Below are 23,471 nucleotides of genomic sequence, written 5' to 3' on the forward strand. Positions count from 1 at the left end.
ACCAATGTTTTAAAAGATGTTAACACTAGATTCACAGATATTCAGTTATTTAATTAGTAAAACAAATGTTAAATGTGAATTCATTAAAGACAGTCCTTTCAAAGTATCTATACTAACACCTTTCCTCCTTCTCTCTATTCTCAGTAAGACTAGCATTTTAAAGTATTTGGGGAAGTGGTGGAAAGCCATATAATTTTTCTCAGGTTCTTCTCTAATTCTCCATTCCAACTTTCATATCATTACAGGCTTCCATCACTTCTTGCCTAGAGTCCTATAACAGTTTCCTGACATGTATCTCTGGCTCTTGGTTCTCCTTCACTGCTCCAATCTATCTTAAGAGAATGGCCAGACAAATTTTCCTTAAACAATATCTGTGTCATTCTTCCACTCAAGAACTTCTACTGCCTCATAACACCTATTCATGAAATATGGACTTGGTACAATAGGAGCCATTGTTGTTTGTGAAACAGAGGAAAATGGAGTCCTTGTTTCTCAAAACTGTCTAGTGAAAGGCACCACTAAAAGCCCAGTCTCCCATTATCTCCTTCCATGTGCATTGAACATTTATTCCTTTACTTCTATTTGTTCCCATCTAAAATACTTTCTTTTGCTTATCACTAGGTCATAATCACCTCTCTCTTCTCTGAACTTACATAAAACTGTATATGTAATCTACACCAAATGATGGGACATTTGCTGTCCTATATTTCTCTAGGTACTCTTGTTCCTACTCCTCAAGAGTGTTCCCTCTTCCCCAAACCCAGCCAAATGTAACCTTCTTGACGAATCTTTGGTCCCAGCACCGTCTGGGCGTAGAGTAGGTACGTAACAATTTATGTGATCAACAGACTGAACAAATATTATACCTCATAGTTCTCACTATTATAATTTCAAAACCCAACCTGATATGTTAGGATTTGTCCAAAATTACACAATTAATTAATGGCTGAGCTAGACCTTAGAACCCAGGCTTCTTTATGGCTAGTCTTGTGAATTTCCTACTACTTTTTATTCTGAGAAAGAGGAAGATCAGCAAGACAATGAGATTACATCATCAAACTAGAAAATACTTTCTGATCATCTGCTACAAAACACTTAAATAAGCAGTGTTGAGGTGAGCCAAATACTTGAACCACTGCTGCTATTCCAAAGAGAAATAGAAAAGGAACCAAAGCCCTAGGAAGAACACGAATAAATACTAAGTTAAGCTAGGGGAAATTATTTTTAATTTGCATAAAGAACCATTTTTACTGTTCTCTATGTAGATATTTCTTGAGTTCTTGTCACCATAAGCACTGCAGAGCTTGTATTATGTATCAGGGTTATAAAGAGGGATCAGAAGGGAGAGAGAGAAGAGCTCTGGCCAACCTATTGTATCACTGAAGACTTAAAAAGATACAGGAAAAAGCAAGATTTGTTACTGGGGAGGGTTTTTATTTTTTTAGAGGGGAGTGGGCAAGTAGAGATAATGATGCTAAAAAATAAGGGCAGTGTTGATACGATTATGTTACATTAAAAAATAAGCTAAGTCATAGAAGTTTATAGTTTTATATACAATCCTCTTCTGTGTTATTTTCATTTTTTAAAAAAGGGGCAAGGAGAATACCTTGAAAGAAACATACAAGGGTGAATTAATATATTTAAGTCCTGAGATAAATTCAAGAAATAATTGTAGATACCTGAAACTATTGTTTATTAGAAATCAGCATATAGGAACAGCAATTAGATATCTCTATTGGATTATTAAAGAGAGATGGAACTTCACTGATATACATGTGTTTATTATAATATTTATTCCAGTCACAATGAACAAAGGATTATGATACAAAGGAAATGCTAACAAATTGAGGAATTGAAAAGGAATTTCTTTGTGCATGCTATAGCAACCAAAAAGACCAAATGATACAAACAGCTTTAAAAAAAAAAACCCCAAACAGCAGCATTTGATAAGATAACTCAGGAGTTTGACCTTATTCTGTCCTAAAATAGGCACTACTTTTGAAGCTGTGAATAAATTCTTAGCATCACTAGTCTAGGTGAAAAGGAGAAAAAACAACTTCTACAAGTTGGACCAGTAATGCTGTTATTTTGCAGCCATGTTATGTAGCACCCACTTTTAAATATAACCTTTTATAATCCTGTATTGCAGTTTAGAAAGAATAGTAGAATGAACCACAAAAGATAGAGAGTAGAAGTGATATTTGGGGTGCTCAAAAAAGTTTGAGATTATAGGGTTTGTAGTAAATAAATATGCCTTCCCTCTTAAGACCCTATTAAAAAAAGACAAATATATAGTTATATGCATGGTTCAAATAAGTGTAGGATTTCAGATTTAACTCTGAGCCCCAATTTCTTATGACTTTTAAAATGGGCAAAAGGCAGGTAGAAAATGCCCCGTTAGCTACTAGCCCTGGAGGATAAGCAATTTGATGATAAACTTAACCCCCCCTTCCCCCCAAAGAACCCAAAAACAACCAAACAAAAAAACAACCAACCCATTAGTTCCCTGATGATATACATGAACATTATCCCCCCACACACACACACAGGCGGGGAAGTCAGGACAACTGGGGTTAAGTGACTTGCCCAAGGTCACACAGCTAGTAAGTGTGTCAAGTGTCTGAGGTGGGATTTGAACTCAGGTCCTCCTGACTCTAGGGCCAGTGCTCTACTTACTGTGCCACCTAGCTGCCCCCTACATGAACACCATTGTGAGCATGTTAAAATGTTCTGATGAATTCTCAATGAAGTTGTTGTTCAGTTGTATGACAAAGTCTATGGGTTTTCTTGGCAAAGATATTATTAGAGTGGTTTGCCATTTCCTTCTCCAGTGTGTGCCCATTTTACAGATGATAAACTGAGGCAAATAGAGGCTAAGTGGCTTGCCCAGCATCACACAGCTATTAAGTATCTATGGCTGCTTTTGAACTCAGGTCTTTCTGAGTCTAGGCCCCGTGCTCTATCCACTGCACTACCTAGCTGCCCTGAATGAAATGCAAGTTCTAAATTACAATATATGGAACATGACTGGAGATTTTTTAAGAGCTAAGGTATATACTTTAAAAGCAATCATTTCTATGATTATTCTTTTACAAACTACCACTGTAAATATTTTTATTAAACTCCAATCAACAATGAAAACAGCGGGAAAAAAGATAAGACTTTACCTAAAGACTTTGGTAGCAGGTTTTTTACAAATTCTGCGTGGTCCCCTACATGCAGGATGCTGTATACACTTGTGTTCATCAGCTCTTCTTGGTTATACCTTAGGTATTGTGTCACATTTTCAGAAACAAATACAACATTACCTTCCAGGTTCACTACAAAGAAGAAGCCATCAAGGGCCTACAAGAGAAAGGACTAATCATTAATAAAAATATGCATGGTAAACTCACGTGCACTTGTTAAGAAATGTACAACTATTTCCTCTTCAAGTGAAATACTCAATTCACACTTTCATAGAAGTACATTTCCTTTAACTATTCTCCTGAACCCCTAATTTTAATTGTCATATGGAACCAATTAACACATTTTTACTAGTTGAAACATACAGATTCCATTTCCAAAAAACTAGACTAAAATGGGAGAAGAATTAACTGAGGCTCTCCTTATTCTGGGCTACATGATTAACATTAATTTTTCTAATCTTCCACAACATGAGGCTTGTCGGCTTCGTATTCATATATATTTATTTGTTTTTTGAGATGAGACTCATGTATTTCTAAGAGCAACAAACACTCATTCATTTCCAAACAAATAAAATACAAGGTTATAGTCTTAATATGTTCCATAGTTCGAAATATATTCATGATGAATTATAGTAACAAGTGGTTGGAAAATTTACTATATAAGATTTTTTCTTTTTTGCTGGGTATTGGTACTTTGAGTTATAGAAAACTACTCAACATGAAGAACTGTTGACACAGTTGTCAGCAACATTGTCTAAACATGATACGAATCCTAGTGTGCCTAATAATTATGTTCCTTTAGGTTTGGGAACTTAGGAGCTTTGTGCCGATATTCCTTATTATTTAGAGCGGACCTATAGGGAAATAGCACATGGAAGATAGGAATGGCAATTCAGCTTGCTACATTTCAGAGTAGCCAACACGGAAGCAAGAGACTTAATGAATGGAATGTCTTTATGTGTCATATGGAGGATAAGGAGGTTACGGAGAGGAAAACTGGCTAGTTTGGTCATATATGAAGGGTCCTTTTCATACTTTTTGCTACAGACATCTATGCAAAAGGTTTTCACAATTAAAATTCTGTAGTTTACTTGAAACAGTTTTATTTCCTGAAACAGCATGTGTTTTTAAAAGCTCACTAAGATACTCTCCTAAGGAAAAAAAAACAGCTGACATTCAGTTTTGTTGCTTAGCAACAACAATGCTAATGATGCAAGCATGATTGTGCATCTATGCCTGGGAACAGCTCACCAAGAACAAGGCTTTTCTCTGTCCAATTTATGGCATGTAAACAGGGGAAAAGATTTAAATTTAAACCATAAGTCACAGGAGTCAAGCATTAGATTTTAAACTTACTCTGCATGGAACCCCTGACACAATAGGTGCATGGTGATCGCAAAAAATAAGTAAATAAAATAAAAAATAAAAAAGATAAAAATAGAAAGTCCTGGCTTGACTTTATATGATAATGGAAATTACAATCTTGAAATCTGCTTTATGTAATTAATGAGCTAAACTCTAATAAGACTTGACTTACAGACTTATGGTCAGTCCACCAATCAAGAAACAGCCATTATTAAGCACTTACTACGGGTAAGATGCTGGTAATAAAGATACAAAACAATGAAAACGACCACTTCTGCCAAGGGACTTAAAATTTTGCTGGAAGAGACATGTATGTATAAAAGCACATATGAACTAATACAGAAAAAAATAAAAGGTAATCTTATACATGGTAATGAGGGAGTGCACTGGAAACTGGGGGAATAGGAAAGTCTTCATATAATAGGTGGTACTTGACCTTCACCTTGAAGGAAAAGATGAATTCTATGAGGAAGAGGTGAGGAAAGACCTCTCACTCTACTCACGTGGGATGGCCAGTATGCAAGGGCACACAAGAAGGATTACTGTGGATGATGAAAAGAAAAGGCCAATTTAGCTAGATCACAGAGTCTAAGGAAAGGAGTAGGCTATCATGAGGCTGGAAGGACAGGTTGGGAATACATTGTGAGGGGCTTTAAAACATAAAAGAGACTAGTTTAAATTTGATTTTAGAGGCAATAGGGAGTCACTGGAGTATATTAAGAAAGGGAGTGAAATGGTCAGACTTATACTTAATACTCTAGCAGCTTTGTGGAGGATGGACTGGAGTGGGGAGGGACATGAATGAGGTTGGTAGACCAATATGGAGGTTGCTGCCCATAGTGTAGGTAAGAAGTGATGAGGGCTTGAAATAAGTTGATAGATATGAAAGGAGAGAGAAGAGAGATGAGCTCGATGCAATGCAAGGTAATGGATGTTGAAATGGCAACATCCGACCACTGATGTCAATAGGCAGTTGGCAATGTGAGATTGATGCTCAGGGGAAAGATTTCTTCTTTTCTTAGGCCCAAAATGTCTTTTATTTGTTTAAAGGATGTGGCAATATATCAGACTGCTTGCAGTCTTGACGAGGGGGAGAGGAGGGTGGGAGAAAAATTTGAAACTCAAAATCTTATAAAAATGAATGCTGAAAACTATCTTTACATATAATTGGAAAAAATAAAATACTATTTACAAAAAAAAGAATGTGGTAAATAGTAAACCACCCTCTCAAAAAATTAAAGGTGTAGGGAAAGCTCTAAATTATGAGTCAAGACCTGATAATTTAATATAATTTAAAAAAATACTTTATACAACACAAAAACATCTCTAAAGTTAGTTAACTCATCTTTGCAGTTTTTTTTTTACATCCACCAACTACATGGTAATTATCAGCCACTAGGCAGATACAAAAAGTGGCAATGAAAAGATAAATGAAGAAGGTTAGGATGACTGGTCAGTGAAAGGGGGTTCAAGTATTTATTTTTGCCCCCTTCCTAGAAATCACTCTAAGATACTGCTTCTGAAAAATATGCTTCAGAAGAAAAAATTGAATAAAATAAAATAAATTGAATAAAATAAAAACTTTTTCTCATGGATTTTAGACCAAGTTGTGTTTAACTAAGATCTTGGGAAAAAAAGTTGTTTAACCACTGTGGCCCTTAGTTTCTTGATCTGTCAAATGAGGGGACTGGATATGATATTCAAATTCTCTGACTTTGTTTCCAAACAATACAACAATCTAATCTATTTAATTGCTAAAAGTGATAATCATTCTATAAATAGACTGGGAAAACGAGTATGCAGTGGAAAATTTTATCAAATCATTATCAAATGAATTAACCATGTATGTTTTCTTGAACGCCGGCAAAATTTATCTATCCAAATCGCTATTTCCAAAATGATTCAGTCTGGCCTTCTATTTTGGACACACTCATATTTTTTTCATCATCTCACTGATGGACTTATTTCAAGAATATTTTAATTTTGGAAAAGGTAACCCAAAGATACTAGAAGGCTAATATTATATTAGTTAATGACAGGGAAGATAATGTTTTAGGATTTATAGGAAGGAATTTTAATTAAACAGTCCTAATGTTAATAAAGATCAGGCAGTTGAGATAAAATACTGCTTTGATAATTCTTATCCAAGAAGGTTTTTTACATCCAGTATTTAATTTTTTATCTTTTTATGATATCTTCCCAAGTTAAAATTTTTGGAGTATACATGAACATAATGGTTTGCTTTAATTTTGCCTTAATACTTTTTTTCAACTAAGCATATCCGTATGAGTGGATATAATCAAATATATAACATATATAAAATGTAAGACAGAGAAAATTTTAATCAAAATACCCTCTACTGCTACAGTTAATGTAAAATCATATTGAACAAGGAATTCCAAAACAAATGTTAATTTGGTGCTTCTATGAAAACCAAACAATCCATAGCCTACAATACAGCACAAGTCCAAAACAAATAAACCTAAAAAGAAAACCAAAGAACACCACCAAACCACACACCATAATTTAGTGCTTTTATTGTTGTAGTGTCTATGCCTGCTGGTTTTAGTTTTTGTTTTTTGGAGGGTCGTGGGGTATGGGGGCAGGGACTTTGGACTAGGAAGCCGAAACTATGAGCGCATGAGTGTGTAGAGTTCCCAATGTGGAAAATCCTTCCACAAACACAGATGAGCATTCATATCTCATTTGTAACTCATGGTCTCATTAAGCAGTTAGTATATGTGAGAGGCAAGACTTGAACTTGGTCTTTCTAACTTCCAGGATAGCTCTCTATTCACTATGTTCAGCTGTTCCTGAAGTACAAACAGGGTACTGAGATTCGGGGGTCCACGAGGTCATAACTATTTTCATAATACTCTTAAGATGTTTTAATTTCTAATATGGTAAATATTGATAACTATAACCCACATTAGCATAAGTTCTCTGAGGAGTCCTCAGTCATTTGTAGGAGGACCGAGGGGTTCTAAAACCAAAAAATCTGAGAACTGTGGAACTACTTCATACTGCTTTTCAATTTACTTAAAAACAAAGAACTCCATGCCCCACCCTTTTTTAAATAGATTTGTCTACTACTAGAAATAGGCCAGTAGATCCAAAGGTTTCAAAAGTACAGTTTTTACTAAATGACAAAAGAAAGTTACATGTGTATATTTTACTTCAGTTCTTTTCATTTGGAAATTAAATTTAGCAACATAATCTTCAAGGTATTAAAAAATAGAAACAAAATTTGTGTATTTTACCTCAAGCATCATTGGTCCAAGTGCATCCTTGTCAATAACACTTTGACCTGTAGATGAGACATCAGACTTCTGTACTTCATCTACATTGGCAGCTGCTGCTTTCTCTGCAACAAACATAAGAGCGAATTAAATGACAATACTCTTTCAAGGATAAAATGACACACGAATATTTTACTGCAATGATTTTTCAAATCTCTTGTGGATCTGGACAGTTATTTTAAAAAAGCACATCATCACCATCACTGAACTGTGACAAGTGTGCTAGAAGTGGAGCTAGTGCATTAACTTTTCATCTTTGGACTATGGTACTTAAAGCCCATTTTAGGCCACAGATAAAATGAGTTTACAGGTTTCAACGTAGTTAATTCCTCAAATCTTTTTAGATCGCAAAACACTATATTTTCTGCCACAATTAGTCTTTACTCAAGAGGCACCTAAATTGGAGATGTGCTGTTTAGAAGTGAACAGTACTTGCCTGGGTGCATATGGTCACATTTAAAACGCAAGCAAGTGCTACACCTTGGTTTCTATTGTAATTTAGGAATGATAAGTGACCTGTACATAATTTACATACTAACTGTCACTTGTAAATGCCATGTTCCTTTCCTATTTCTTGTCACATTTAGAACAACCTGAAAGAGATCTGATCCCCTATGACATATTCAAGTCCCTACTGATTCCAAGCAGAGTGAAGAGGGGTCTGACTTCTGTCATTTCCAAGCACTTGAAGAATTCTGTGTCACTACCTCATGGAAAGGTGCATCTTTTTTAGGTCCCTAAATCGGAGTTATGGAAAAAAAAGTAGTCTTTTCCCTTCTTGATCTGAAAATTTTATTTTATTTAAGAAACAATAGTCAATCATACAATCATTGTGGTTATTCAACAAGTACTTATTAGACAACAATTATGTTTGAGGCCCTAAGGTAGAAACTGTGGGTGAAAAGACAAAGATGAAACTGTCTTTACCCTCAAGTATATCACATTTACACATGTAAATAGAAAAGTAAGTACAAAATTGGGGGGAAGAAGGGGAAAGAGAATAGTAACAACAAGGAGAAAGAATCGTAAAAGACCTTGTCTAGAAGAGGTACTCTGAACCAAGCCTTGAAGGAAGCTTGGTATTCCAAGAGAGACACAAAGAGGGAAGAGCAGGTAGGTTATTTTGGCAAGAATATAGATTCATATTGTGAAGGGCTACCTGAAGAGTTTATAATTGATCCCTGAGGCAAAGGGGGCCACCGAAGGTTCTTAAGTAATAGGCTGACATAATCTGAACTTTGCTTTAAGAAAATCAACTTAGTGGTTGTGTAGAAGATAGATTATATTGTGGACTGAAAGCGAAGAGATTCATTGGGAAGCTTCTGAAATAGTTGAGAATTCACAAGGATATGGACTAGGTAACTGGGTAAGTAAAGGGGGCAGATGTGAGAAAACTGGAAAAAACACAACAAGGGACTGAATATGGAAGAGGTGGCTGATGGAGGTGAGGGGGGTAATGGTCTAGAATGATTTTGAAGTTGAGAACCTAGGTAACTAGAAGGTTCAGGGAGAGATTGTTGACTGTAACAAGCAGAGGTCCTACACCCTTAAAAGGGCAATCCCTGGTGCCAAATGGCAGCTTTGTCCCATACTATCTTGTTCCAGGATATAGGGCTGATGTCTCCAGATAGGGAGGCCCTGGGTGGTGTACCAAAAAAAGGAGCAGGTTCAGAAGAAAATAGAGACATTCTACGTCAGGAAGTGAGGAGCAAGTGCATTCCTGACCTGAGGAACAGCCAGGACGGCACAAAAATGGGAAATGGAGTGTTGTGTGAAGATTAACATTTAGGTAGGTAGTATAACTGGACCATAGAGTCTGTGAAGAGGAGTACAGGGTAAGAAGACTGGAAAGGATAGAAGAGTCCAAGTTATGAATGACTTTAAATGCCAAAAAGAGAGGGTTTTTTTTTTGTATTTGATTCTGGAGGTCACAGGGAGCCACTAGAATTTACTTAGAATGCTGCTTTTGAGAAACAGAGAGAAGACCAACAGATTGGTTGCATTTTAGAATCAGGGTTGGGAGTGAGGAGGAGGAAGTAATGTATAGTAAAGGTTGGGGCCATGTTGTGAAAGACTTTAGAAGCTAAGCAGAGAAGTTTTTATTTCATTCTAGAGGCAATAAGAAGGTACTAGATTTTAATAAATTATGGGAGTGATCTTGTCAGGCCCATGCTTAAGGACAATCACTTTGGCAGCAGTGTAGAGGGTGGATTAGAGTAAGGAAAGACTCAAGGCACAGATACTAGTTAGAAAGTTAATGCAATATTCTAGGTCAGAAGTGAAAATGGCCCAAACTATAGTGGTAGCTATGTTAGCTGACAGAGGGGATTCGATGTGAGATATGCTGTAAAAGTAGAAACAGTCAGTATTTGACAAGTGACTGGACATATGACTCAAGGGAGCGTGAGAAGATATGATAACGAACCTAAGAATATACCTGTATTTTAAGTATATATATATATATTATTGCCTGTGCTATATGTTGCTATTCCAAAGGAACGTTAAAACTAGTCTATTGTAGATGAGGAAAGATGGTGGAATAGAAGGAAGCTGTACAGTGAGATTGTTACCAAAATTCTTCCAAAAAAGAATCTAAAAAATATACTAGACTGAATCCTGATGGAAAAATCCAAGACAAAATCACAGTAAGTCATTTTCCAGCCCCGGTTGGTATAGAGAGACAGAAATGTCTGTAGATACTGGGACAAAGAGGCCTGGTTCAGGGACAGATTGTTGACTGGAACAAGTAGAGGTCAGACACCCTTCCCAGGGCATGCCCAGATGCCAACTGGCAGCTTTGTTCCATACTGTCCAGTTCCAGGCTACAGATCCAGGGCAGACTGAAGACGAGACCTCCCTCCCAGAGCTAGTATTCCCAGACAGGGAGGCCCTGAGTGGTATTCCAAAAAAGGAACACATTCAGAAGAAAATAGCAGCAGCAGTGTGGCCCTGAAGCCTGTAGAGAAATAACCAGATCAGGTAGTACAGACCAAAGAGGCACCTTCATTTCTGTCACTCTGTAGCTGACTGAGAGGCTGAATTCAGCAGCAGTTTATTTTTGCCCAAACCCAGGCCAAAGATTTGTAGAGCTTAGACCAAGGGGAAGTAAATCGAAGTTTGCCCTGAGTCAAACAACTTTGGGAACACCAAAAGTTTGCTGGTGGGGACTAGTCCAAGTTATCTCTGAGATCATGGAACAAAATAACACTCAGTATTACAAGAAAGCAGCAACAGGACCAGTTCACACTTTCCCTCCAGAAGTACACAAAGAAGCTGCCCTTAAAATCAAGTCCAAAGCCAGTAAATAGGCTGGAAAAATGGGCAAACAAACAAGGAAGTCCCACTATAAAAAGCTACTAGGGTGACAGGTAAACACTCAAAACACAAACCTAGAAGAGAATTAGCAAATCATCTATATGCAAAGCCTCATAGAAAAACACAACTTGGGCACAAATTCAACTAGAATTTCTGGAAGAAATGAAGCAAGAGTTTAAAATGTTTTTTGGCAATTGAATGAGAGCACTAGAAGAAAAAATTGGAAAAGAAATGAGAGCAATGGAAGAATTGGAAATAGTTTGGCACAAGCAGTATAGCATCTTGCTCAAGCAACAAACTCTCTGAAAAGTAAATGGATCAAAGAGAAGTCAGTGACTCCATGAGACAACAAGAAATAACAAAACAATCAAAAGGCTGAAAAGAAAAAAAAAGAAAAGAAAATGTGAGGTATCACACAGCAAAAGCAACTAACTGGAAAACATATCAAGGAGAAAAAAATTAGGAATTATGTGAATACTTAAACACTATGACCAAAATAGGAACCCACACATCATATTTTGAAAAATCTTAGAAGAAAATTTCCCAGAGTTCTTGGAAGCAGGGGTCAAAGTAGAAATAAAAAGAATCCACTGGTCATCTTCTGAAAGAAATCCCTAAGAGAAAATTTCCAGCAATGTTATAACCAAAATCCAGAGCTTCCAGGTCAAAGAGAAGATAATTGAGCAGTCAGAAAGAAAGCATTCAAGTACCAAGAGCCACAGCTAGGATCACATGTTAAGATTTAGCAGCCACTGCTATGTAAACAAACAAAAATGGACAACGATAAATGGCTAAATAAGGATAAATTGCTTACAATCTAACGCAGGAAGATAATGCATATGTCCACAACGAAACCTATCATTCTGTTATATTTTGATGATCATAGGAGAAGAATGGAAGAGTGTAAGAAGAATACACTAGCAGGGAAAAGCAACATCAGTCTACTAAATAAAGGTGGAGAAGGGAGGATTAATACTTGAATGTCACTTTCATCTGAATGGTTCAAAGAAGGCAAGAATATGCATATATTCATCTTTGTATTAAAAATACATCTCATGCAACAGGAAAATGGGAGAAGGGGGAATTAACAGGGGTGTAGTTTTAAGGGATAAGTTATCCTTAAGAAAAACAAACCCTAAAGATATGTGAATATTAATTGCTTTTTTGGGGTGGCAAAGCATAGGAATGTGAGGGGGTGCCCATGAACTGGGTAATGGCCGAACAAATTATGGTATATAAATGTGATGGAGTATTATTGTGTTATAAGGGATTACACAGGAGATGGCTTCAGACATACCTCGGGAGATTTACATAAACTGACACAGAGTGAAGTGAACAGCAGGAGAACAATTTATACAATGACAATATGCAAAAGGCAAACAACTTTCACAATTCCAGAGGACTAATAATGAGACTTCAAAAAGAGGTGTAAAGGATTCAGAACATAGTATGAGATACACACACACACACTTTTTTTTTTTTGCAACATTAGCATTGCCTTTTATTCCTCATCTGTAGCCATCTAGAAAGACTGCAAAGTGAATTTGTAAAAGTCAGAGAGCTCCACGAACTGGAGAATTTCCATGTGGAAAAGGGCATGAAAAAAAAATCCCTTTGAGGGACTGGGTCACATCTTGTTGGCACTCCCTGGACAAGTTCATTGGTACTATGAGGGTGGGGCAGAGTGGGTGAGAAGTAAGAAGTTAGGCTCTGAAACGGTTCCCCCTTTGGTGGCTCTTGAAGTGGGAGGCCCCTCTTGGAAGGCTGGAAGCTTACTAGACTCCCACTCAGGGAGTCTCTTCCAGGGTATTCCCAAAGCATGCCCAGTATGAAAAAAAAAATTCTCCTCATTTAGATCTAAGGAACAACTTGCTCACCCTAGCAAAAATCTTCCTGCTGTTCTTGCTCTCCAAAGGAAAAGGGTGTTGTGAGACCTTTTCATGCTTCTCTTGATTCTGTGTTTGAAAGTCAAATTTTTTATTCAGCTCTGGTCTTTTCAATGAGAAAGCTTGAAAGTCCTCTATTTTACTGAAAATCCATATTTTGCCTTGGCGCATGATACTCAGTTTTGCTGGGTAGGTGATTTTTGGTTTTAATCCTAACTCCTTTCACCTCCGGAATATCATATTCCAAGTCCTTTGATCCCTTAATGTAGAAGCTGCTAGATCTTGTGTTATTCTGATTGTGTTTCAACAATACTCAAATTGTTTCTTTCTGGCTGCTTGCAGTATTTTCTCCTTGACCTGGGAATTCTGGAATTTGGCGACAACATTCCTAGGAGTTTTCTTCTTGGGATCTTTCTGAGGAGGCGATCTGTGGACTCTTTCAGTTTCTATTTTACCCTCTGGCTCTAGAATTTCACCGCAATTTTCTTTGATAATTTCTTGAAAGATGATGTCTAGGCTCTTATTTTGATCATGGCTTCCAGGTAGTCCAATAATTTTTAAATCATCTCTCCTGGATCCATTCTCCAGGTCAGTGGTTTTTCCAATGAGATATTTCACATTGTCTTCCATTTTTTCATTCCTTTGGTTCTGTTTTATAATATCTTGATTTCTCATCAAGTCACTAGCTTCCACTTGCTCCAATCTAATTTTTAAGGTAGCATTTTCTTCAGTGGTCTTTTGGACCTCCTCTTCCATTTGGCTAATTCTGCCTTTCAAGGCATTCTTCTCATTGGCTTTTTGGAGCTCTTTTGCCATTTGGGCTAGTCTATTCTTTAAGATGTTATTTTCTTCAGTGTTTTTTGAGTGTCCTTTAGCAAGTCATTGACCTGTTTTTCATGTTTTTCTCACATCACTCATTTCTCTTCCCAATTTTTCTTCTACTTTTCTTACTTGCTTTTCCAAATCCTTTTTGAGCTCTTCCACAATTCATATTTTTCTTGGAGGCTTTTGATGTAGGCTCTTTGACTTTGTTGACTTCTTCTGGCTATATGTTTTGATCTTCTTTGTCACCAAAAAAAAGATTCCAAAGTCTGAGTCTGAATCTGAGTCTATTTTCACTGCCTGGCCATGTTCCCAGCCAACTACTTGACCCTTGAGCTTTTTGTTGGGGTACAACTGCTTGTAGAGAAGAGAATACTTTGTCCCAAGCTTTTGGGGGATGTGCTGGTATTTTCAGAGCTACTTCTACACAGCAAGCTCTGCCACACCAGTGCCCCTCCTCCCCCAAGAACCACCAACCAGGACTGCGACCCAGATCCAAGCAGGCTCTGCACTCCTGTTCTGATCTGGCCACTTAATTCCTCCCACCAGGTGGGCCTGGAGCCAGAAGCAACCATAGCTGGATCTCTGGAAGCAGCCCCTGAGCTGCACCACATCTGCGCCCCTGGGGCTAGGGTCGACCATGAACTCCTTTCACTCTGTCCCAGCAGCTTTTCCCACTAATCCGCTCTGTTGTCTTTGGCATTTGTGGATTGAGAAGTCTGGTAACTGCCACAGCTCACTGATTCAGGGCCCTATGGCCTATTACGTCTGGCTCCCGGTCTGGTTGGTCCAGGCGTGGCCCATGCTGGGCTGTGCTCCACTCCACTCCCAGCTCTGTGTGACAGACTCTTCCCAGCGACCATCCAGGCTGTGCTGGGCTGGAGCCCTGCTTCCCTCTGCAATTTAATGGGTTCTGCAGCTCTAGAATTTGTTCAGAGCCATTTTTTACAGGTATTTAGAGGGACCTGGGGGAGAGCTTAAGCAAGTCCCTGCTTTCCAGCTGCCATCTTGGCTCCACCCTACACATATGTTTTTAACAGTGGTTTTCTTTTCCTTTTATTCTCAATCAAAGGGGAAGGAGATTTAGATGGGCGAGAGAGAAGGCTGATTCTCTCTCTTTGCTGCTTGATTCAGGTATGTATTTTTATACACACACACACACACTCAAATATAGAAACACACACTTACCTGAATCAACCCGCATTAATTACTTTAGTAAAAACAAATTCAAACAATTGAAAATGCTGCAAAGTACCAATTTATGTTTAAGATATATAGATATACACACACATACATACAAATGTATATACAAAAATACACATATATACATATATATGTATGTGTGCATATATATATGTATATATACATATAAAAACATGAAAAAAATTTTCCAAGTCTTTAAAAATGTTCCAAATACTGAAGTAAACATACTTCCCAAAATTCATGCTCATAAGAAATGCTTGGTAAATACCCCTTTCAAATGTGGTGAAACTAGCTCCAAAGAGATAAAATTTTTATAGAAAGCAAATATTTGGCACCTTCTTTCAAGATGTCTAGTCTTCCTGCCACAATTCTACAGGGCCTATCAGGATTTTAATGAATACTTAAAAATCTTAGAGAATTTAGGAAGGAGTTATAAATAATCTGCCCTATGGGCTGGCAGACACTTTGATATTATTCTACAATTTATAATCATTCTATCTGTAATATCATCCTTTAGTATTACATTTCTTTTTTTCATCTGAATTTTTCTTAGGCATTGGCCAGATTTTTATGACCTCCTAACACGCCAAAAACTAAGCCCATGAGGTAATATTCTATAAATTCATAATTATGATAATATTAAAAGATCTCCATACAAAGACCTCTAAATTTTCACAAACATAATACTAGAAATACAGGGTAATGTCCCACCCACTTGTGTTCATCAGGTTTTATATAATAAATTATAGTTGTAATACAACTTAATTCCCCTTTCTCCCCAGGGGAGAAACTGGTAGATCACGTGAATTAATGGGGTCCAGTGAAATTTATTAAGTTTGTAAGGTCTAAAGTGAATAGCCTTTATAAGCAGCCTTGACTGAAAGGTTAGGGAAATATATGGAAGGAAGTCCAGGGTCCTCAAGACTGGATCAGGATCTACAACACTTCAACTGAATAGGTACTGAGAGAGGCACTGTAGGCCTGACTGAAAAGCAACCAGAATACACAGTCGTGTACTATAGAAAATGTTGTTATTCTATGGTGGTTGTTTTTTTTTTTTTAAATCAGAACAATGGAACTTCAAAGTGTCTAAGGAATTGTTTGTTATAACCCCTTCACCGTATGGATTAAGAAAGTAAGACCCAGGGAAGATGAGTGATTTTCCAAAGGCACAGAAACACACAGCTCTTCCTTGGCAATTTTTGTGGGGAAGGGACAACAAACAGCAGTTTTGGTCACAATGGAAACTCATTTAGTTACTATTTAGAAAGTGGGAAATAAGCTTCCACAATTAAGATATTATATGTTGATATGTAAGTATATTCTTGTTGTGTTACCTAACATTGATATTGACCATTTTGGAACTGTTCCATCATATTCTTACATATGAAAAAAATATGTACCTTTTGTAAACTTCATTTTGAAAATGATCTAATCATTTTAATTCTCCCTCATTTCTAATATTCAATTAGTTAACAAATTTTACTATTTCTACCATTGTAATATCTTTCACAGTCATCCTTGCTTCTTTTATTCACATTGCCATCACCCCAGGTTTATACCCTCTTTCCTGAAATACCATAATAATCTTACAATAGATTTCTCTTCCCCACCTACAAATCACCATCAGACTAATCTCCCTAAGGCACAAGTCTGATCAAATCATTACCTGGATTAAAAGTCAGCTGCCAATTGACTCATGAATTCTCAATTCCTTGGTCTGCATTCACAACCTGCCATAACTTTTAGATACCAAAACTACAGGCTCCAAACTAAACTCAGTCTACTCTTCTTTAATATTTATATCCAATACTTGAACCAAATAGGTCTATCTGTGGTCCCCTAAATACATTATGCATTTCATTCATGCTTACTGCCAAAAATACCATTCTCATATTTTCCATTAATTGAAATGCGACTTAGATGGTCAAGGCAAGTGCCTTATCTTAGCTGTGCATCATGAGTTTCCTCAACTAATGGCAATTCTAATAGCATATCTCAGTGTCACTGTGAGGACCAGATGAGACAATGCAAAGTGATTTGTATATTACAATGGTGCTTCCAAAAAGTCAGCTATTCTTCTCATGAATGGCCCCTTTCTACTATTCCATGCCCCAGTCAAAAAAGATGACTCATCATCCAACACATACTTTCTATGACAGTAGTTAACACTAATAGTTCAAACATTCTTTATGCCTCGTATGTCCTGCCTCTCATTTTTCTGCCTGTTGAATTCCTTTAGAAAGAAACAGAAACCATGCTGTCTAAGAAAGTAGGGATATTTAGTCGAAATATTAGAAAACTTTGAATAGTTAGAGTGGATCCATGATCAGGTAAAGGTCCAAGTCTGGATTCTGCAACTGTGTAATGATTTTGCCTACTCAGATTTCATATGGCATGTGGTATGCACATCTCTTATGAAGCTAAAACATTATTTTGTATTTTACTTATACATGTCTATCTCCTATGTAGGCTTGCAATCTCCATCTTGCCTAAAATTTTTTTTGCCTTCATTATCAAGCATAGTGTTCTACAAAGAATAAGAATGCCAACTACTGCCTATCCTGAACATTTACTGAATTTGGACCACACAACTCAATCCCTTCATTTTTTGATGAAAAAACTACAAGGTTGACTTTCTTAAGGGGACATAGTAGAACTGGTAGAAGAAACTGGGTTAATATTAAAAAAGTAATAATCAAATGAAGGAAATAAATAACTGAGTATAAGTATCTCTAATAAACACTAAATCTTAACTAATGGAAAGATGGATGTGATTACACTGAGTAAAAATCTGAGCCTAAGGACCAAGAATTGAAATGAGATAACACTTTGGAACTTTTAAGACACATGTTATGGGTGGGACCTGAAAAAGTGATAAAAATAATAGCCACTGAGGGGGCGGAGCCAGGATGGCAGCTGGAAAGGAGGTCCCTCCAAACACCTATAAAAATGGCTCTGAACAAATTCTAGAGCTGTAGAACCCACGAAATTGCAGAGGGAAGCAGGGCTCCAGCCCGGGACAGCCTAGATGGTCGCTGGCAAGAGTCTATCACACAGAGCTGGGAGTGGAGCGGACCACAGCCCAGCATGGGCTGTGCCTGGACCAACGAAACCAAGAGCTGGGCGAAACAGATGTGGCACCCTGAATCAGTAAGCTGTGGCAGTTACCAGACTTCTCAATCCACAAATGCCAAAGACAACAGAAAGGTTAGTGGGAAAAGCTGCTGGGACAGAGTGAAAGGAATTCATGGTCGGCCACCACCCGGGGCAGGGGGGAGCCCCAGAGGTGGAGCAGCTCTGAGGCTGCTTCCAGAGCTACAGATGCAGTTGCTTCTGGCCCCAGGCCCACCTGGTGGGAGGAATTAAGCGGTGGATTAGAGGGGGAGTGCAAAGCCTGCTTTGCCCTGCCTGGATCTGGGCCACAATCCTGGTTAGCGGTTCTTGGGGGAGAGGGAGTGCTGGTGTGGCAGAGCTTGTGGTGTAGAAGTAGCTCTGAAAACAGCAGCGCAGCCCCTAAAGCTTGGGACAAAGTATTCTCTACTCTACAAGCAGTTGTACCCCAACAAAAAGCTCAAGGGTCAAGGCTGGGAACATGGCCAGGCAGTGAAAACAGACTCAGATTCAGACTCAGACTTTGGAATCTTTTTTTTTTTGATGATGAAGACCAAAACATATAGCCAGAAGAAGTCAACAAAGTTAAAGAGCCTACATCAAAAGCCTCCAAGAAAAATATGAATTGGGCTCAGGCCATGGAAGAGCTCAAAAAGGATTTGGAAAAGCAAGTGAGAGAAGTAGAAGACAAATTGGGAAGAGAAATGAGAGTGATGCAAGAAAACCATGAAAAACAAGTCAATGACTTGCTAAAGGAGACCCAAAAAACACTGAAGAAAATAACATCTTAAAGAACACACTAACTCAAATGAGAAAAGAGCTCCAAAAAGCCAATGAGAAGAAGAATGCCTTGAAAGGCAGAATTAGCCAAATGGAAAAGGAGGTCCAAAAGACCACTGAAGAAAATACTACCTTAAAAATTAGATTGGAGCAAGTGGAAGCTAGTGACTTGATGAGAAATCAAGATATTATGAAACAGAACCAAAGGAATGAAAAAATGGAAGACAATGTGAAATATCTCATTGGAAAAATTACTGACCTGGAAAATAGATTCAGGAGAGATAATTTAAAAATTACTGGACTACCTGAAAGCCATGGTCAAAAAAAGAGCCTAGACATCACCTCTCAAGAAATTATCAAGGAAAACTGCCGCGATATTCTAGAGCCAGAGGGTAAAATAGAAACTGAAAGACTCCATTGATCAGCTCTTGAAAAAGATCCCAAAAAGAAAACTCCGAGGAATATTGTTGCCAAATTCCAGAATTCCCAGGTCAAGGAGAAAATACTGCAAGCAGCCAGAAAGAAACAATTTGAGTATTGTGGAAACACAATCAGGACAACACAAGATTTAGCAGCTTCCACATTAAGGGATCCAGAGGTCAATGGAGCTAGGATTAAAACCAAGAATCACCTACCCAGCAAAACTGAGTATCATGTTCCAAGGCAAAACATGGATTTTTAATAAAGTAGAGGACTTTCCAGCTTTCTCAGTGAAAATATCAGAGCTGAGTAGAAAAGTTGACTTTCAAACACAAGAATCAAGAGAAGCATGAAAAGGTAAAGAAGAAAGAGAAATCATAAGGGACTTACTAAAGTTGAACTGTCTTGTTTACATTCCTACATGGAAAGATGATGTGTATAATTCATGAGACCTCAGTATTAGGGTAGCTGAAGGGAATGAATACACACACACACACACACACACACACGTATAGACAGAGGGCACAGGGTGAACTGAATATGAAGGGATGATATCTAAAAAAATAAAATCAAATTAAGGGATGAGAGAGGTGTATATTGAGAGAGGGAGGAGAGGAGAGATAGAATGGGGTAAATTATCTCACATAATGTGTGTGTGTGTGTGTGTGTATATATATGTGTATATATATATATATACATATATATATATATATATATATATATATATATATAGAGAGAGAGAGAGAGAGAGAGAGAGAGAGAGAGAGAGAGAGAGAGAGAAAGAGAGAGAGAGAGAGGGCACAAGGTGAGTTGAAGATGAAGGGAAGATATCTAAAAGAAATAAAATCAAATTAAGGGATGAGAGAGGAATATATCGAGAGAGGGAGATAGGGAGAGATAGAATGGGGTAAGTAATTTTGCATAAAAGTGGCAAGAAAAAGCAGTTCTGTAGGAGGGGAAGAGAAGGCAGGTGAGGAGGAATGAGTGAATCTTGCTCCCATTAAATTTAACCTGAGGAGGGAATACCATATATACTCATTTGGGTGTCTTACCCCACAGGAAAAAAGGAGGAAGAAGATAAAAAAAGGGGGGATGACAGAAGGGAGGGCAGATGGGGGTAAAGGTAATCAAAAACAAACACTTTCAAAAGGGGACAGGGCCAAGGGAGAAAATTCAATAAAGGGGGATAGGTTAGGAAGGAGCAAAATATAGTTAGTCTTTTACAACATGAGTATTGTGGAAGGGTTATACATAATGATACGCATGTGGCCTATATTGAATTGCTTGACTTCTTAGGGAGGGTGGGTGGGAAGGGAAGAGGGGAGAGAATTTGGAACTCAAAGTTTTAAAAACAGATGTTCAAAAACAAAAAAAAAGTTTTTGCATGCAACTAGAAAATAAGATACACAGGCAATGGGGCGTAGAAATTGATCTTGCCCTACAAGAAATGAAGGGAAAAGGGGATGGGAGGGGAGTGGGGTGACAGAAGGGAGGGCTGACTGGGGAACAGGGCAACCAGAATATACGCAATCTTGGAGTTAGGGGGAGGGTAGAAATGGGGAGAAAATTTGTAACTCAAACTCTTGTGGAAATCAATGCTGAAAACTAAAAATATTAAATAAATAATAAAATTTTTTTTTTAGGTTTTTTTTTTTGAATTTCTTTATTTATTTTTAGTTTACCACACATGGTTCTACATGGTTTTGAGTTCCAGTTTTTCTCCCCTCCCTCCCCCCTCCCTCCCCAAGACGGCATGGAATCTCATATAACTGTCATGTATAACTTCGCATTGAATTAATTTATGCACTAGTCAAGTCGTGGAGAAGAATTTTGACCAATGGAATGAATCATGAGAAAGAAGAGACAGAACCAAAAAAAAAACCCAAAAACAAAAACAAGAAAAGAAGCAAAAAAGGCGAGCATGTAGTGCGCCTCGATCTGTATTCAAACTTCGCAGTTCTTTCTCTGGATGAAGATAGCATTCTCCATCGTGAGTCCCCTGGAGTTGTCCTTGCCCCTTAGGTTGCTGAGAAAAGCGCAGTATGTCAGGGTTGGTCCTCATGGAATCCATATATCTGTGGCTGTGCACAACGTTCTCCTGGCTCTGCTCCGCTCACTTAGCATTATGTCGTGTAGGTTTTTCCAGGTTGTTATGAAGTCTGCATCATCCCCATTTCTTATGGCACAATAGTATTCCATCACCTTCATATACCACAGCTTGTTCAGCCATTCCCCAATTGATGGGCATCCCTTTGATTTCCAATTCTTAGCTACCACAAAAAGAGCTGCTATAAATATTTTTGTACATATTGGTCCTTTTCCCGCTTGTGTGATTTCTTTGGGATACAACCCTAGAAGTGGTATTGCTGGGTCAAAGGGTATGAACATTTCTATAGCCCTTTGGGCATAGTTCCACACTGCTCTCCAAAATGGCTGGATCAGCTCACAACTCCACCAGCAATGCAACAATGTTCCAATTTCCCCACATCCTTTCCAGCATTTATCATTTTCTTGTTTTGTTATTTTAGCCAATCTGACAGGAGAGATGTGGTATCTAAGAGTTGTTTTGATTTGCATTTCTCTAATCAGTAGTGATCCAGAGCATTTTTTCATATGCCTGTAGATAGCTTTAATTTCTTCCTCTGAAAACTGCCTGTTCATATCCTTTGACCATTTCTCAATTGGGGAATGGCTTGTATTCCTATATATTTGGCTCAGCTCCCTGTATATTTTAGAGATGAGGCCTTTATCAGAGATACTAGTTGCAAAGATTTTCTCCCAATTTTCTGCTTCCCTCCTAATTCTTGTTGCATTGGCTTTTTTTGTACAAAAACATTTCAATCTGACATAATCAAAATTATCCATTTTGCATTTTGTAATGCTCTCTATCTCTTGTTGGGTCATGAATTCTATACTTTTCCACAAATCTGATAAGTAAACTATTCCTTGCTTTCCCAAATTACTTAGAATATCCAACTTTTACACCTAAATCATGAACCCATTTTGACTTTATTTTGGTATATGGTGTAAGATATTGGTCTATGCCCAGTTTTTGCCCTACCATTTTCCAATTTTCCCAACAGTTTTTGTGAAATAGTGAATTATTAGCCCAGAAGCTGGACAGCCCAGAAGCTGTCACCCCACTCTGGCTCACCCCAGAGTGGGGTGACAGAAGGGAGGGCTGACTGGGGAACAGGGCAACCAGAATATACGCAATCTTGGAGTCAGGGGGAGGGTAGAAATGGGGAGAAAATTTGTAACTCAAACTCTTGTGGAAATCAATGCTGAAAACTAAAAATATTAAAATATTTTAAAAAATAAATGAAAACAATAGCCATTACAAAAATGATTTGCAACAATAAAAAGACTTGCCTTGCTACAATTTCTTATTATGAAATACTAAAGAGGAACAGAGTGGCCTAAAAAAAAAATCCCAAACCAATGTCTCCAGACAAACAAGCCAACATATTTGCATATTATTAAAACAAGGAATTTTTACAATAGCAAATGAAAGTTTGATCAAGTCTTCTATCAACAATTATTTACTGAGGCCCTGGCCCTGGCTTACTGTTTTCTATGTGTAAGATACTACCTCTTCTAGTGTAAGAAGTTTTGTTGCTGAAGGGAACAGAAAAATACTTTTGCATAAAGTAAAGCAAGTTAATAGAGCTGGGAAGAATGTAAGGTAATGAATGCCCCTTTCACTGGTGACTATCTAATGGCTCAAAGGTTGCGTGTGGGGGGGGAACCTTGTTTAGTAAAAATTGTTTAAAAACCTTCTGCAAACAAACACAGATTCCCATAAGATGTGAGTAGTATGATTGCCAGAAGGGATAGAAAATGGACTTCTGGATAAATAAGGCTTAAATCATCTAATGAAGGATGAAAGATGATATACTTCTGCATGTAAAAAAATGATGGCTGAAAGGGGCAAAAATAATTTTTTTTTCAGCAGTAAAAATTATAAAAAATTCAACTGTGAAGAAAGAGTTTTCAGATACATAGAATATTAACAGTTTCAGTTTAAGGCCTCAGAAGGGGATTAATAGTTGTACAGCATTGTGGTTGCTGGGCTCATT

At 37.7% G+C, this 23,471-nt stretch overlaps 1 protein-coding gene across 7 annotated transcripts in view; it reads right to left on the reverse strand.

Annotated features, from left to right (window-relative positions):
- Nucleotides 1-23,471, reverse strand: part of NCOA2 (nuclear receptor coactivator 2) — a 328,725-nt gene that overhangs the window by 68,542 nt on the left and 236,712 nt on the right. For all 7 annotated transcript variants that reach the window (XM_036740652.1, XM_036740623.1, XM_036740614.1 and 4 more), the window contains 2 exons: nt 7,814-7,917; nt 3,168-3,345 (listed from right to left, as the gene is read on the reverse strand). In XM_036740652.1, coding sequence (XP_036596547.1) covers nt 3,168-3,345; nt 7,814-7,917 — 282 coding nt within the window. The remainder of the gene's footprint in view (nt 1-3,167; nt 3,346-7,813; nt 7,918-23,471) is intronic.

This window comes from Trichosurus vulpecula, chromosome 1, assembly GCF_011100635.1.
Source record: "Trichosurus vulpecula isolate mTriVul1 chromosome 1, mTriVul1.pri, whole genome shotgun sequence".
NCBI classification, from domain to species: Eukaryota; Metazoa; Chordata; class Mammalia; order Diprotodontia; family Phalangeridae; genus Trichosurus; species Trichosurus vulpecula.